This window comes from Octopus sinensis, linkage group LG2 (genome assembly GCF_006345805.1).
Source record: "Octopus sinensis linkage group LG2, ASM634580v1, whole genome shotgun sequence".
Classification (NCBI taxonomy): Eukaryota; Metazoa; Mollusca; class Cephalopoda; order Octopoda; family Octopodidae; genus Octopus; species Octopus sinensis.
Window position 1 is genome coordinate 1,570,587 of NC_042998.1, and position 17,892 is coordinate 1,588,478.

General features: G+C 36.4%; 1 protein-coding gene across 5 annotated transcripts in view; it reads right to left on the reverse strand.

Moving 5' to 3' along the window:
* Positions 1 to 546: 546 nt before the first annotated feature.
* LOC115232667 (outer dense fiber protein 3-B-like) overlaps positions 547 to 17,892 on the reverse strand; it is a 45,730-nt gene continuing 28,384 nt past the window's right edge. For 2 of the 5 annotated variants that reach the window (XR_005003023.1, XR_005003019.1), the window contains exons 6-8: positions 15,759 to 15,868; positions 11,875 to 11,929; positions 830 to 932 (exon numbers count right to left, since the gene is read on the reverse strand). Coding sequence is in view for 1 of the 5 variants with exons in the window: in XM_029802685.2 (XP_029658545.1) it covers positions 15,773 to 15,868 (96 nt within the window). In the remaining 4 variants the exon portion in view is untranslated. Of the gene's footprint in view, positions 933 to 11,874; positions 11,930 to 15,758; positions 15,869 to 17,892 lie in introns of all 5 variants that reach the window. The other 3 variants (XR_005003022.1, XR_005003021.1, XM_029802685.2) reach the window with 3 other exon arrangements.

Here is a 17,892-nt window from a genome sequence, read left to right on the forward strand (position 1 = left end):
CGGAATCAACTGTGTCTTTTATTCTTCTATGGCTGAAAATATCTACAACAGTAGGAATTGAATTAACGAATACTTTTATCCTACTGAAAAGAAATCTACAGTGTTCATTGATATTAGTCGTGAAAGTGAATTTGGATTGCTTACGTTCTCACAAAAGATTCAATTTACCACAAATGAAACGTAGGATGTTCAGCATCAATCACATTTCTCAGGGAAAATCACAGCGAAAATGAAACAGTTTCATATAAGATTAATTTCTATGTGGTCGGCCTATGACGTTGCTTTGTCCTTGGTCTTCCGTTTTTAAGCAAAGCTATGGTTAAAAACGTTTAAGCTGTGATCATCTTGTAAGATAAATTATAGCCAGGACCAAGTTCCCATAGACACATATGTCTACCTCCATTAACCCGGGAGTTTGTCATACATTTTCGGTTGCAATTCCCTGCAGGTTGTCACTTTTGACAACGATGAAAGCTACATAGATTAATAAGCAAAAAATGATTAAAGCAGTTGAGTAATAAATCACCAACAATCTGAGTAAATAAGTACTCTATGCAGCTGATGTATCTCTTTATCTATTCAGATATACAGAAGTAAGGTATTGTTACTATGTTCTATAACTGACGAAAATTCAAGCGGAATGGCACAGTTGCGAGACAAACTTCTTTGTCATACAACAATGACTGCTATCATATATATCAACTGTTCTTCTGGTGAGGGTATGGAAGCTAACCAACTCCATTATTTTCAGTATATGTATTATATATACGTCTGTAGATCATCCTAAGCTGTATTTAAATATTGGGAAAATAGAAACATAAGTTCGATGTAATTTCACGGATGGATTGTTTTATTTTCTTAATACTGGAAATGTTCATCGATATACAATGAACGAAGGCGAAAGTTTAATAATCATGTCGAAGCTCCTACAACTGAATGGAGATAATGAAATATATTAGCGATATCAGAAATAATAGAGTTGATGATGATGATGATGATGATGATGATGATGACGACGATGACGACGACGACGACGACGACGATACTGATGATGGTGGTAGTGGTGGTGGGTTCAAATTCAGAAACAAGGCCACCGATGTAACTGGTAGGCTTTAAGTCAATTTACATGGACCCCAGTACTCTACTTGTACTTATTTTATTGACCTCGAAGGGACGAAAAGCAAAGTCGACCCCGGTAGTATTTGAACTCAAAACGTAAAGACGGATGAAAAGCTGCTAGGCATTTTGCCCCGCGTACAAACGATTCTATAATAATAATAATAATAGTAATAATAATAATAATAATGATAATAATAATAATAATATAATAATAATAATGAAATCCAAACTAAAAATAGAACAGCAACGAACCATGATAAAACGATGGCAAGAAAAGCCCCTTCATGGTAAATACTGCACTAAACTAAACGCAAAAGAAATAGACAAAGAAAAATCCCAGCAATGGTTGAGAAGCTCAGGACTCAAAGCAGAGACAGAGGGATTTTTAATTGCAGCACAAGACCAAAGCCTCCCCACCAGAAATTACCAAAAACATGTAATGAAAAGAAATATACAAGTAACTGCAGAATATGTGGAGATGGACAAGAAACAATAAATCATATTATCTCTAGCTGCCCAGTCCTGGCTAAGAAGGAATATATTCACAGACATGACAGAGTTGGAACCTACATACATTGGAAGCTATGCCAACATTATGGAATAACAACAGAAAAAAGATGGTGTAGGCACACACCAGAAAAGGTCACAGAAAACGAGAAAGCAACCATACTCTGGGATATGCCGATACACACAGATAGAGAAATTAAGGCCAACAGACCAGATATAGTTGTCAGAGATCATGAAGAAAAAAAATGCTTTCTAATTGATGTATCAATACCGGCAGATGACAACGTGCCTCTAAAAGAAATGGAGAAACTCTCAAAATACAAAGACCTGGAAATAGAGGTAACTAGAATGTGGAATCTGAAAACAGAAACAATTCCTATCATAGTAGGTGCATTAGGCATGATAAAAAAATATTCAGACAAATACATAACAAAAACACCAGGACTTACAAACACATATAACATACAGAAAATTGCACTACTAGGCACTGCACACATCCTACGCAGAACACTTTCCATACAATAACCATCAGAGCATCACAACAAATCACAGCACATACCCAAGGCATACAGTGCTGCGCTCGGTAGTGAAGTGAAAGCACGCTATAAAAATAAAACTACTGAATAATAATAATAATAATAATAATAATAATAATAATAATAATAATAATAATAATAAATGCCCTGATGCAGTACCAGGCAGTGGCTCTCATGGCTTCTGATCTTAACTGATTAGAAGTGTTAAAATGTTCATTGTTTTGTCTTGGTATAAAAGATGGGCTACAGCAAATATTCTGCTCAATACCACGGATTTGCTCGTCAGTTGTTTGACCTTAACCAGTTGAGCATGTCCCTTAGTGGCTGGTGATATGTGCATTTCTGATCACGAGCAGAAGTAGTGGGGGAGCATCATAGCCATGTGTTGAGAGGGATTCTTTGGGGTTTGAATAATTCACCTCTGGAAACATGGGTGGTTCTTTCAACATCCTTAAACAACCCTTATTCAGGGACCTTTTGAGCGGGATGGGTTACTCGATCTGAAGAAAATTCTAACTGGGCTCCACCCACAAGGTCATGCGCTGTTTACCTTGATATGAGATCACCATGTCGCGCACATATGGTTGTGATGCATGTGCCTGGTGTACCCTTATCAGACGGGTAGTCATGATGGGTATATTGGGCTTCGTATATTTTACCCCAGTGTCACTTTGATGGCATGAACTGCTCTCTCACTCAATAATAATAATAATGATTATGATAATAATAATAATAATAATAATAATAATAATAATAATAATAATTTGAAGCGAAGAAAAAGAGTAAATTGTAGTGGCATAGAATTGCGAAATGGAGAGAGACTGGAAGATCCGGATGATGATGGGTACGAGTACCTTGGGATCCTAGAGCTGGACAATATTTTGTACAAAGAAATGAAAGACAAGGTCATCACTGCATATTTCAAGCGCTCCAAGCTTCTCTTGAAATCAAAACTCAACTCAAGGAACATAGGGGCTGTTGCTGTAGTCCGCTATAGTGCCTCCGTTCTGAAATTGACACAAGCGGAGATTGACCAACTCGATCGTACTACCTGAAAGACAATGAAAATGTACGGTGCCCAACATTCTAAGGCAAATGTACACAGGCTCTACATGAAGAGAGGTAAAGGTAGGCGCGGGGGGCTGATTAGTGCACGGGAGTACATCAACAGTGAAAGAAGAAACATGACAGAATATTTGGTAAACATACTGCTACAGTATGCTGCTAGTACAGGAGTTAACAAACATGGACTTGAGAGTGCTCATGAATTCCGATCAAGAACAGCCAACGAGAGAGAAGAAACCCTACTCCGTATGGAACTACATGGTCAGTTCCACCATGAAACCAACAAATTAAGAGATCAGGAAGCATACAGAAAATGTCGAAAATAACAACAACAATAATAATAATAATAATAATAATAATAATAATAATAATAATAATAATAATAATAATCGTTTCAAATTTTGCCACAAAAGCAGCACTTTTACATCGACCCCAGTGTTCAACTGGTACTTATTTTGTCGACCACAAAAGGATGAAAGGCAAAGTCGACCTTGGCAGAATTTGAACTCAGGACGTAAAGCCCGACGAAATACCTATTTCTTTACTACCCACAAGGGGCAAAACACAGAAACGTGCTAACGTTTCTGCCTTACATAATAATAATAATAATAATAATAATAATAATAATAATAATAATAATATTAGTAAATATAAAGACCTGCTAATAGAAATTGAAAAAATGTGGCATCTCAAGGCGACTACAGTAACAGTGATTGTAGGATCTCTAGGAATGATAAAAAACGCTACTGAAACCCATTTGAAAACGATTCCAGGCTTACCATCCCTACAGGAAGTGCAAAAAATCGTATTAACTGGAACGGTTCATGTACCGAGAAGAGCATTATCGCTGTGAAACAACATCCATCCATGAATTTATTTATTTATTAATTTTTAAATACATATTTTATCTGTGAATTTGCGTGTGTAATCTGGGAATGCATACAATGAGCTTCTATGCCCTAGGTGTATGGAAAACACTCGGCGAGAAACGGAAGAAAATTTGAAGACAGAAGGAAAAAACATAATAATAATAATAATAATAATAATAATAATAATAATAATAATAATAATAGTAATAATAATAATAATAATAATAATAATAATAATAATAATAATAATAATAATATTAGTAAATATAAAGACCTGCTAATAGAATTGAAAAAATGTGGCATCTCAAGGCGACTACAGTAACAGTGATTGTAGGATCTCTAGGAATGATAAAAAACGCTACTGAAACCCATTTGAAAACGATTCCAGGCTTACCATCCCTACAGGAAGTGCAAAAAATCGTATTAACTGGAACGGTTCATGTACCGAGAAGAGCATTATCGCTGTGAAACAACATCCATCCATGAATTTATTTATTTATTAATTTTTAAATACATATTTTATCTGTGAATTTGCGTGTGTAATCTGGGAATGCATACAATGAGCTTCTATGCCCTAGGTGTATGGAAAACACTCGGCGAGAAACGGAAGAAAATTTGAAGACAGAAGGAAAAAACATAATAATAATAATAATAATAATAATAATATAATAATAATAATAAATAATAATAATAATAATAATAATAATAATAATAATAATAATAATATAATAATAATATAATAATAATAATATAATAATAATAATAATAATAATAATAATAATAATAATAATAGATTGATGTTGCATGCCCTTTTGACCCACGAATAGTCAAGAGGGAAATCGAAAAAATAGACAAATATAACCCTCTTAAGTACGAAATAGCCCGGCTTTTGGAAATGAAGAAGGTGAAGATAGTGCCAATTATTGTTGGGTCCTTGGGAACAGTATCGGAAGGCATCAAGGGGAATATAAAGGAAATTGGAATAGAGTGCTCAGTAGAACTGTTACAAAAACTTTGCCTCCTTGGTACTGCCAGGATAATCGGGAAAGTATTAGATAGCTGAAAAGAATGGATAGCATGGTACCGTAGGTTGCAGGTAACTAGCTCGCTACGCATGTAAAAAAAATCCAGGAGCTCCAACAAGACCTGTGATAAAGAGAAATAATAATAATAATAATAATAATATAATAATAATAATAATAATAATAATAATAATAATAATAATAATAATAAGGGACTAATTGCTACCTAACTCAGATACCAGGAAACCCCAAAATGGCAGAAATTCAAAAGATAGTGCTCATGGGAACTGCTCATATCCTACGCAAAATACTCTCTATATAATCCCAAGGTTTAAAACAAACTTTTTTTTATTTGCTATTTTTATTTATTTTTATTTTTTTTGTTTATTTTTTATTTTTATGTATTAGACATTCACTAGTACAACACCAAAAAAAAAAAAACCAAATATATGGCACAGAACTTCTAACCTGTTGTCTCTTGAGGTCTCTGGGTGAGACTTGGAGCCAACTTGTACAGACATAAAGCAAAAGTCAAACATAGAATAATAATAATAATAATAATAATAATAATAATAATAATAATTACAATAACAATAACAATGACAATAATAATAGAAATAATAATAATAATAATAATAATAATAATAATAATAATAATAATAATAATAATAATAATAATGATAATAATAATAATAATAATAATAATAATACAATAAGAAGAGTGCGACTGTTATCGAATGAGCAATATTTCGACACTTCGTGTGTCTTCCACAAGTTCAAAATGATCAGTTCAATCTACTTCATTTTGGTAATATTTAAGGATTGACGTTACTCCTCTCGAAGGTAAAGGAACAATAAGAAGACACGCGAAGTGTCGAAATATTGTTCATTCGATAACAGCCGGACTCTTCTTATTGTTCCTTTACCTTCGCGGGGAATAACGTCAATCTTTAAATATTACCAAAATGAAGAAGATTGAGATAATTATTTTGAACTTGTGGAAATGATGGTGACAGTGTTCCACCCGGCAGGCTCAGAGATTCTGGTCCGGCTCCAGCCTGCCGATATCCAGAAAGTGACCACCACACACGGCGTAAATGGAGCAAGCAAATTAATGTTGTGGTCATGGAGTGTTACTACCCCAGCAACCCGATAGATGAAAATGGTGCTCAAATTAGGGGTTACTGGCAACGTATGTATGATTATTGGAGAGAAAAGGGATTGTTTCAACTCACGGAACAGATATTATGTGATCAAGCTAGAGCAATAAGAAAAATCGTTGGTTCACAGAAGTAGAGCTCGAAGCTATCAAAAGACGGGTCTTGGAAAATAGCAGCAGAGATAACGATGAAAATACAGATCTTACTAATAAGAGTAATCTCATTGCACAGGAAAGAAGTATTGGTAGTTTACTTGACGAGAGACATGCAGACGATCTAAAAGAAGACAATAAAGCTAATGGGGACATGACAGATGAACAAAAGGCAATCTACGACAGATTAAAGGCAAGACTACAGGAAAACGATAGCGACATTATTTGCAAACTTAAAGAGGTTGATCGAATTATTTTCAATAAAAATCTCCAGCATCTTTATGTTAGAACATAAAGAATCAGATAAAATACCCCTAAACAAGAATTGTTGTAGCAGAAAACGTGAGTGTGTTTGCCATGAAAAGAAGCATAATGAAAGAGAAAAAAGAAAAGATCCATGGTGGAAAAGAAGAATCCAGGCAGGGTTAGACAATCTCTCGAAGGAAATTTCTGTGTTAGACCGAAAAGAAAAAGGGGAGCTTAAAAGTGAACAGAAATACAGGGCGCTGAAAAGAAAGTATAATATTGAAAGAAAGAGCCTGAAAGTAGTAGTGGAGTAACTGAAACAGCACCTCGTTGCAAAGAAAGCAAAGATGGTAAGATACGACTAAAGAATGAAGGGTTACCACCAGAATAGGCTATTCAGAGTAGATCAGAAGAGATTCTATAAAGAAATACCTGGAGAGTGTACAGGTGAAAAGTTGATACCAGATAACAATGAAAGTCAAAGGTTTTGGAGTGACATCTGGAGCAAAGACAAGGAGCACAAGAAGGATGCTGAATGGTTGCAAGAACTGAAACAAACAGTAGTCTGTCCAAAACAGGCAGAACTTGTCATTTCAGTTAGAGAAGTGAAGGAAATCAGCAAAAAATGAGCAACTGGAAGGGCCCAGGACCAGATGGAGTTCAAGGGTACTGGATCAAAAGATTTGGTGAATGTCATGCACTAATAGCTGCGCAACTCAACATCTTGTTAAATGCCGACCAAGTAACACCGGAGTGGTTGACATTGGGTAGGACAGTGCTGTGCTAGAAAAACATCGAAAAAGGTCATACGGTAGACAATTACAGGCCGATATCCTGTTTGTGGAAGTTATTGACTGGAATACTTGCGGAATCAATGTTCGAACATCCGGAAAAAAATGGAGTCCTGCCACATGAGCAAGAAGGGGTGCAAGCGTAAGTGCAGAGGTACCAAGGATCTACTCTTGATAGAAAAAAAACTGTACTTAGAGACTGCAAGAGGAGGAAAAGTAACTTAGACATGTCATGGATCGACTATCGTAAGGCGTACGATATGCTCCCACACTCTTGGATTATGGAATGTATGAACCTATTTGGTATTGCATCGAATGTCGAGCGATTGCTTGGAAAAAGTATGGCGAATTGGAGGACGGACCTGACAGCATACGGAAGAAGCTGAGGGACAGTAGAAATTAGGAGGGGCATTTTCCAAGGGGACTGTCTGTCCCCACTGATCTTTGTACTGTGCTTGATACCACTAACACTGATTCTGAGGAAAGCAAAAACTGGGTATGTATTCAAAAGCCGCCAACAAAAAGTCAACCATTTGTTATTCATGGATAACCTCAAACTTTATGATAAAGATGAAGCCTAAGTTGTTACGATGTATACCTTCAGTGCTGATACCAGAAGGAAGTTCGGACTGAGAAAGTGTGGTATGTTAGTGTTGAAGAGAGGCAAAATCAAATGTATGGATGGACTAACGATACCGTCGGGAGAGGTTATGAAGCAGATAGAAGAGACGCGCTATAAGTACTTGGGGATTTTGGAAATGGATAAACTGATGGAGAAAGAAATGACAGAAAAATTTAAGGTGGAGTACTTATGCAAACTGAGACTGATCCTTATGTCGAAATTAAACAGACGGAATAAGATTGAAGCTATCAACACCTGGGTGGTTTCAGCCCTTAGATATGGAGCAGGGTTAATCGCATGGACAGTAGAGAACCTAAACAGCTTAGACAGAAAGACAAGGAAGTTGCTAACTAGATCTGGGTCACTCCACCTAAAAATTGACACAGACAGACTGTATGTACCAAGAAAAGAGGGGGAAGAGGACTTATTGGAGCACTAGAGCAGAAATAAAACAACACAGCATAGTATGTAAAAAATGTAAGAAGGCAGGCTTGTGTAGGATGAATGATTGCAAAGTTAAAGCAATGTACAAGAAATTGAAAACGAATGAAACTGAAAATAGGTGGATAAAGAAAAGAACGCATGGTCAATTTCAAAGGAATGTTGAAGATAAGACAGACAGAAAAAAAAGATGACTGTGAATGACTAAAAGTAGCTTAAAACCGGAAACGGAGGCACTAATCTGTGCTACCCAAGAGCAAGCACTAAGAACAAACTACATAAATATAGAATAGACAACACATCAGAAAGTGATAAGTGGAGAATCTGTGGACAGAAAGAATATAAGAGACGCCACGACAATATAGCCAGGCTTGTCCATTGAACACTTTGCAACAAGTATGAACTTGACAGAGCAAAAAATTGGTACGACCACAAACCCGAAGGCATCGTCGAAAATCCTATGGGATTCTTATGGTTCAGTGTAACCATGAGATAGAGTATAGGAAGCCAGACATAGTCTTAATTGAGAAAGAAACCAAACTATGCTGGATCATATATATATATAGCATGCCCAGCTAACAACAAAGTATGCGATAAGGACTAAAGAAAATTCGAGAGATATGACAGGTTAGCTTGGGAGGTTAAGTAGTTGTGGTCGATGAAAAAGGTAGCAGTAGTACCAATAATTGTCGGAGCCCTGGGAACAGTGAACAAAAATCTCGAGAGGTACGCGGAATAAATAGGAGCTGCAATAAGAGTGGAGCACTTGCAGAAAACATCACTGCTTGGAACCACCCGAATACTCCGGAAGATGCTCGAAAAATAAGAGGTGTTACCATAGTTCACTGGTAGTGAACAGCTGACACTGTAGTACATCTCCAGTGTTAGAAGCTGTGCAAAGGCAAGAATAATAATAATAATATAATAATAATAATAATAATAATAATAATAATAATAATAATAATAATAATAATAATAATAATTCAGACAAATTCAGACAATATTCAGACAAATACATAACAAAAACACCAGGACTTACAAACACATATAACATACAGAAAATTGCACTACTAGGCACTGCACACATCCTACGCAGAACACTTTCCATACAATAACCATCAGAGCATCACAACAAATCACAGCACATACCCAAGGCACACAGCTGCGCTCGGTAGTGAAGTGAAAGCACGCTATAAAAATAAAACTACTGAATAATAATAATAATAAAATAATAATAATAATAATAATAATAATAATAATAATAATAATAATAACAACAACAACAACAACAACAGCAGCAGCAGCAGCAGCAACAACAACAACAAAAACAACAACAACAACAACAACAACAATAATAATAATAATAATAATAATAATAATAATAATAATAATAATAATGATAATAATAATAACAATAATCCTTTCTATTATGAATTTTTTGTGGGGGATCGGGCTAATAGATTACATCGACCCTAGTGCTCAACTTGAGTCGATGCTTTCTCAACCCCGAATAAATGAAAGGCCAAGTCAACCTCAAGTGAATTAGATCTCACTCGGCACAGACGGACGAAATGACGGTAAGCATTTTGCCCTGCATGAGATGGACACAAACGTCAATATCACTAAGTTAAATATAGTATATGTATGTGTAGCAAGTCTTTAGTTGCGAAAGTAACTCGGAATTCTCTCAGATCTACCAATAAAAAAATATCATAATGTAAAGAAACAGTATAGAAAGCAAGCATACAGAAACTGATTAGAAATGAAAATAAATTTCTTTAGCTTTGAAGAAATTAATGACGAATCGACACAACTGTAGAAAGAAGAGACAAAAGCTTCGAAAAATATATTGAATCCAAAATCAAAGATGGCTTAGAACAAGAATTTTCGATTAATTACAAAGAATCTGTCAGTAATGTTAAGCGAGACGGATTTCTCATTTGTCTTCTTTTTTTCTGTTGTAAAAATAAAATAGAAATATTCTTTTCTACTCTGGGCACAAGGCCCGAAATTTCGAGGGAGGGTTCCAGTACGCAACAGGTACTTAATTTATCGACCTCAAAAGAATGAAAGGTAAAGTCGACCTCGGCAGAATTTGAATGAAATAGAAATATTGCAGCTCCAATGAAAACATAGAAGAATTATGAGAAGGAACCAGATCAGCGAATGAATCGTAACAAATGAAGCCGTTTAAATCAGCGAACAGCACATCGAAACAGCGAACAGCATATCTGGTTATGGGCCATCATAGCGACTGAAAAACTGGTGCCAGGAATGTATAAGACCCTAAATTTACGGTTAAAACATATAACTTAGAATCTCAAGTTTCTAAGGGGCATGTTGATACAAACGGAAGCGAGGACATTACCTGACTGGACATACTGAAAAGCAAACCATCAAATCCCTCAATACTAAAGAAAACCAGAAAACCCCTCAATACTAAAGAAAACCAGAAAACCCCTCAATACTAAAGAAAACCAGAAAATCCCTCAATACTAAAGAAAACCAGAAAACCCCTCAATACTAAAGAAAACCAGAAAACCCCTCAATACTAAAGAAAACCAGAAAACCCCTCAATACTAAAGAAAACCAGAAAACCCCTCAATACTAAAGAAAACCAGAAAACCCCTCAATATTAAAAAGACGGCTAACTCTGAAAACTACAGAATATAGTTTTCAAGGATAGCCAGGAAAGGACGTACTTGCTAATCGAAGTTACAATTCCAAATGATTTTAATGCATCACTAAAGGGCTTGGAAAATGTTTTCAAATATAAGATCTGGTTATAGAGATAACCAAAATGTAGTGAGTCAAAACAGAAACTACTCTTATGATAACAGATAGCTTGGAAATGATTTTAAAATATATTCAAACAAATAACTAAAGACATGCATAGTATATACACTACCAGACACTTCAGATATGACAAAAATGATACGTTATGTTATCTTATGGCACTCCGTCTGTTACGACGATGTAAGTTCCAGTTGATCCGATCAACGGAACAGCCTGTTTGTGAAATTAACGTGCAAGTGGATGAGCACTCCACAGACACTTGTACCCTTAATGTAGTTCTCAGGGAGATTCAGCGTGACACAGAGTGTGACAAGGCCGACTCTTTGAAATAAAGGTACTACTCATTTTTGCCAGCTGAGTGGGCTGAAGCAACGTGAAATGAAATGTCTTGCTTAAGGACACAACGCGCTGTCGGGAATTGAACTCACGACCTTACAAACCTGAACCGAATAGCGTCACCACTAAGCCACACGCCTTCACCTATACATTATGTAGAGTTATTTCAACGCAATAGAAAATTCAGAACGAAAACAAAGCGCTATACATACCTAAGGTGCACAGAGCTGTGCTTGGCTTGGCGGTGAAAGTAAGGAAATAAGACGACTGAAAAATAATAACAATGGTAACGGTTTCAAATTTTGGCACAAGGCTAGCAATTTTGGGGAAGGGTGTAAGTCAATTACATCGATCCCAGAGTTTAACTGGTGCTTATTTAATGGATGCCGAAAAGATGAAAGGCAAAGTCGACCTCGGCGGAATTTGAACTCAGAACGTAATGACGGACGAAATACCTATCTGTTTACTACCCACAGGGGTCTAAATACAGAGAGGACAAACAAGGACAGACAAACGGATTAAGTCGATTATATCGACCCCAGTGCGTAACTGGTACTTATTTAATCGACCCCGAAAGGATGAAAGGCAAAATCGACCTCGGCGGAACTTGAACTCAGACCATAACGGCAGACGAAATACCGCTAAGCATTTTAATCTGCCAGCATACTGCTGGCAAGAGAGAGTGGGGCGGGGGGTTCGGAACCGGAAATAATGAAGTTATTCTATGAATTATCCAGCTAAACAGCGGCTGAGTTGACCAAAGTACAAGGCGTTGTTGAGTGATTTTAAGCTGTAGATAACGTAGAGGTGTAGGTGAAGGAATAAGAAATGTGAAAGGTGCAGTTATTGTGTTCTATGAGGAAGGTGGTGCTGATGAGGACAGGACGGGTTTGCAAATTGGGTCGGGAACAAGAAGAAAGTCCGTAGGAAGGCAAAAGAGAAAAGGATAAAGCTATGCATCAGTAAGCCGTGTAGGTGACGGACACGTTTGAATGAAGTAAGGCGTTTTATAGAAGGGGAAAGAAGACTGAAGAAGGCGGAAAGTGAATAGATTCTTTCCCCGGTGACCATCAGTACAGAATCCGTATGGCATCATTTAGTAGGACCGGCTCTACGAATAACGCCATTGTTCCTCTACCTTTGAAAAGTACAATGAAAGTATTGGGTTGTCCTAAAAGTTCGTGCCGATTTATAGTAGCTTACATTTCGATTTATTTTAGAACATGGTTGAGTCCATGAAATAGAATTTGACTACACCTCCATTTAGAGAACAGTTTAAGCTATCTTTTCGTGGAAGAAGATTGATGTTCCTATAACCTGTGTTAGTTCTGTAACCCTTTAAAATGGAAGATAAGAAAGTTCATTTTCGGCACTTGATGCTTTGGAAACCAGACAAAAATTACTGCAGCTCGGCTGGGATGTGTTGCCCCACCCTCCATGTCCACCAGATATTGCTCCTTCGGATTTCCACTTATTCAGGTCTCTTAATGGATGATGTAAAAAGATACCTTGCTGAATTCTTTGCCATGAAACCACCTCAATTCTGGGAAGAAGGTATTTTCAAGTTAAAGGGAAGATGGAGACGCATTGTGCAACAAAATGGTTCATATTTGGTTGATTAAAAATGTAATGGCAAGTATTTATTGACCTTTTTCTTGCCTTTAAAAATCGGCACGAACTTTCCGGACAACCCAATATTATCGTTGCACTTAATATCAGCAGAGTATTTGACTATGTTCGGATGAGCATCAAATACCTAAGCTGCACAACAATGGTGTCCACCTATCTCTCACAATCTTGGATTGGAAGTTTGTTATTATAACAGGAAGGGAACTCCCTCCTGTGAAGGTCAGTCAGCGAATACTAGACCGGTGAGATTTTATCAGTACTGTCTTTTACATACTTTCTCCTGGATATTAATAACCTGCTTATTGTTGCATCTACGAACTCTCACAGCTATGTTGATAATACCACACTTGATTAACCTTTAACATGCCTCGCAGATGTGTATCTCATGAATGGATGCACTCTCTGTATGGAGACCTCCGAAACATCCTCTAACAAACTAGTATCTTTCTACAGCTCAAATACATAATCACTGCTTATATAGAGAGAGTAATCTTACAACCTCATTATTTGTCAAAGACGAGATGAATCCTCAACCTTACAGTTTCTTGTGCATCCTTTATATTTCTTTTCCTGGCGATATTTCATATTAACATAGCTAAAGCTAGATCCCAAAGATCAACCGTTCTTTTCGGGACCAGAACGTACTCCAGCTCTGCTGGCCTTCTATAAAGTTCAGTGAGAACTACAATGGAATACTACCTCCACAGATAGAACAATGCTGCTACGCAAACTAAAATTTCAGACTGTATCCAACGCACTACAATCTCTGGGCCACAGATGTTTTTTTTTTTTTTTTCTGCATCGTGTCTGTCTATTATATATTGCTATGATATAACAATGATTTCGTCCCTTCTAAACTATCTCGATGCATACCACTCCCATATCTCATCCTTATCCCCAAGTATCAATCTTACCGACAATGTCCTGCACCAACCAGTTTCACTAATCCTTCCTTACCAGGATATCCTTACCACTCGGGAAATCGCTACGGATTTCAACATATTTTATGTAGACGGGAATTTGTAGTTACCCAAACCTCAATATTTCACCAAATTCATAGAGCCAGCAAATATTAAGAATTGTGCCAAATTTCCCTGACCACGTCATTTCACACCTACAGTCCACATTGATGACTTAACTACCAAGCATATTCTGCATATATATTCAAGTGATCATCATTCCGCACCACAGAAATCATTTTCATTATTATTCTCAGTTATAGGCGGCGAGCTGGCAGAATTGTTAGCACGCCGGGCAAATACTTAACTGTATTTCGCCCGTCTTTACGTTCAAAGTTCAAATTTCACCAAGTTTCGACTTTGCATTTCATCCTTTCGGGGTCGATGTCCCCATTTTCCAAAATTTCAGGCCTTGTGCCTATAATGGAAAGGATTGCTATTCTCGTAGTAAAGTACTCGTATATGGTATAATATATATAGTATGTATAGTACATATATTCTATACATATATACTATTTTAAACTAATCGTTAACCGAATCGTTAGCACGCCGGGCAAAATGCTTAGAGTCATTTCATCTGTCGTTACGTTCTGAGTTCAATTTTCTCCAGCGTCGACTTTGCCTTTCATCCCTTCAGGCTCGATAAAATAAGCACCAGTTGAACATTGAGGTCAGTATAATCGACTTACGTCCTCCCCTGAATTTGCCGGCCTTGTGCCAAAATTTGAAACCATTATTACTTTCATTGCAATAATGACAGCTACAGTCCACATTCATGAATTAACAACGACTTATTATATTACACACGACTATGACCTTCGTACCACATTAGAATGCCACAGAAATAATCTTCAACATTATTCTCATTGTAAAGTGTTGCAGATAAATAGAACTATTAGAGAGTCGGATTAAATGCTTTTGCTACAAACCGTTACTATACTCATCGTTGACAAGTGCTCTGTGATGTAATTGAGAACATGGTTGCCTAGTAAGTGCTAGATGTGCAGTTCAAGTCCCTTTAGGAGGCCTGTGTTTCTTTTAAGGTGGTAGACTAACAGAATCGTAAAAGCGTAGGAGTAAATATTTTGCGGCATGTGCTCTAACTCTTTGCGTTTGGAATTCAAATATCATCGATGTCAACTTTGCTTTTCATATTTCCGAGGTCAGTAAAATAAAGTTGCAGTCGAGTACGGGAATCAGTGCTATAGATTGTTTCTGCCCCTAAAAGTCTGGCTTTGTGCCTATGTTAGAAAATATTAATATTCTCTTATTCCTCAATATTATCAGCGTTATTATTTGCTTTCCAAAATTAGCTGAATGGATATCGCTTCCATTAGAGAAATATAGGTGCAATAAAAAAATCGATGATGAATAAAAAAAATAAGAATTAATGAAAGAGTTAGTGAATGAATGAATGAGTTAATGAATGGATGAATGAATGAATTAATGCTTGCATGAGTGTTAGACTAAGAATGAGACGAATGAAACAAAGAAGAAAAATTACTTACGATTAATTGAAATTTTAGTCGTCAAATTCAGTAAATATTGGAGCAACATATGGCGAATGACGGATTCCAAAGGAATAAGCAGCGGCCGTTCTCTTCGGTCGCATCCATTGCTGTTGATATATATTGGAAATTACATTTATAATTCGTGGACAATCAGTACAGACGTGTGCGTCCGTGTATGTGTTTGTATCAAAGTAATAGACGCAATGCCGCTTACAGTTACAAACAAAATCCTTTCCAAATGTTTTCATAGTATATATGAATACGGAAAGGAGACATAAAACGGGAACTTCTAATTAAATGTAGATTACGAATCAGACATTAACATTCCATATCGCTTGATTGACAATCTACAACTGACAGCAACCACAGAAAATTTAATAATTATTTCTGGCATCTGAATAACTCGCCGGAAAATGCTTTCTGACCAATGCCTGAAGTAAATTTGAAGAAACACCACACACAGATAGCAAGTTTGGAATTTTTTTCCCTTCGACCATTTTGCTTTTAACTGCATACATGAAACTGAAGCATAACCTTACATTGTTTTATGATGGCTTGTATATTAATAAATTCTAGGGTAGCAAAAAAAATTAAGAAAATTTCTTTGCTACCAGTGCTCTAGCGAGAAGAAAAAAACTAGTCAATAGACTATATATTATTCATATAAAAATACTGTGTACATTTAAACACATAAGAGATAACCATAATAGGACATCTGACTCGCTAGGAGTAGTAGTTAAACTCGAAACCACTATTAGGGGTAATTTCGAAAGGGAATGAAAAATAAAAACATTTATCCACTATTTCCTATACCATAGTTTCAAGCTATCTTCAGTAAATAAAATATTTTACCTTGGCGAAGCTCTCGTCAGTAGGAAAGCCAAGATTAACAATTACCACTACTAGAGGTAATTTCGAAAGGGAATGACAAATAAAAACATTTACACTCTATTTCCTATACCATGGTTTCAAGCTATTTTCAGTAAATAAAATAATTTACCTTGGCGAAGGTTATAACATGTAAACACGAGGCATGTTCTGTATCGCCTCATCTTTATATGTTAATATTGGTTTTCCTACCGACGAGAGCTTCGCCAAGATAAATTAATTTATTTATTGAAGATAGCTTGAAATCATGGTATAGGAAATAGAGGGTAAATGTTTTTATTTTTCATTCCCTTTTGAAATTACCCCTAAAAGTGGTTTGGAGTTTAACTACTCCATCTAGCGAGTCAGACGTCCTGTTATAGCCATATCTTATGTGTTTAAATGTACACTGTATTTATATATATATATAAGGCGACAGAATAAGAGAAAAACGAGAAAAGGCGAGGAAGATGTATATATAAAAGGTGGAAGGTTGAAAAACCGGAAAACGAAAAAGAAATGTGTGTGTGTGTGTGAGAGAGAGAGAGAGAGAGAGAGAGAGAGAGAGAGAGAGAGAGAGAGAGAGAGAGATGTGAGAATAACTTCGTGTATGTATTTATTTCCCTGCCACTCGACATCAGTGTTGTTTAAGTCCCTGTAATTTAACGGTTCAGCAACAAGCATCATACATTTAAAAATTAAATGCGGTGGAGGAAGGGTGCCTTTGTTCGACTAAATCTATCAAGACATTGTCCCAGCATGACCGTAATCCAGTGGCTGAAATATATAGAAGAAGTAAATGTATGCGATAAATGTTTCCAGGACACTCGAGTCACAATTCTCACTCAGTTCTTTATTGCCAATGTCTACTCCAGTGGTTTCCAAACTTTTTATAGTCGCGACCCACTATTTATCACACCAGTTTGTGACGACCCACTTAACTCTACTTGAACTATCTCGATAGACAGCAGTTAATCAAAGCTAATGCGTAATTTTATAACTTTTTGCGACCCACTAAGATTCCGTTCGAGACCCATCTGTGAGTCGTTACTCATAGTTTGGGAACCACTGGTCTACTCATTTCAACCGTTAGGCGAACAATGTTAAGCCGACTGTTTTTGATAGAATACTCTGTCAAAGGAAATCTTTGTCAATTCAAATTGTGCTGAATTAATCGTTCATTATCTCGTAGTTTTGACGTTTTATGAAGTGGTAGTTTTTAAGAATGATATTGCAGGATAGGTGTGAGAGGTCGGATATGGCA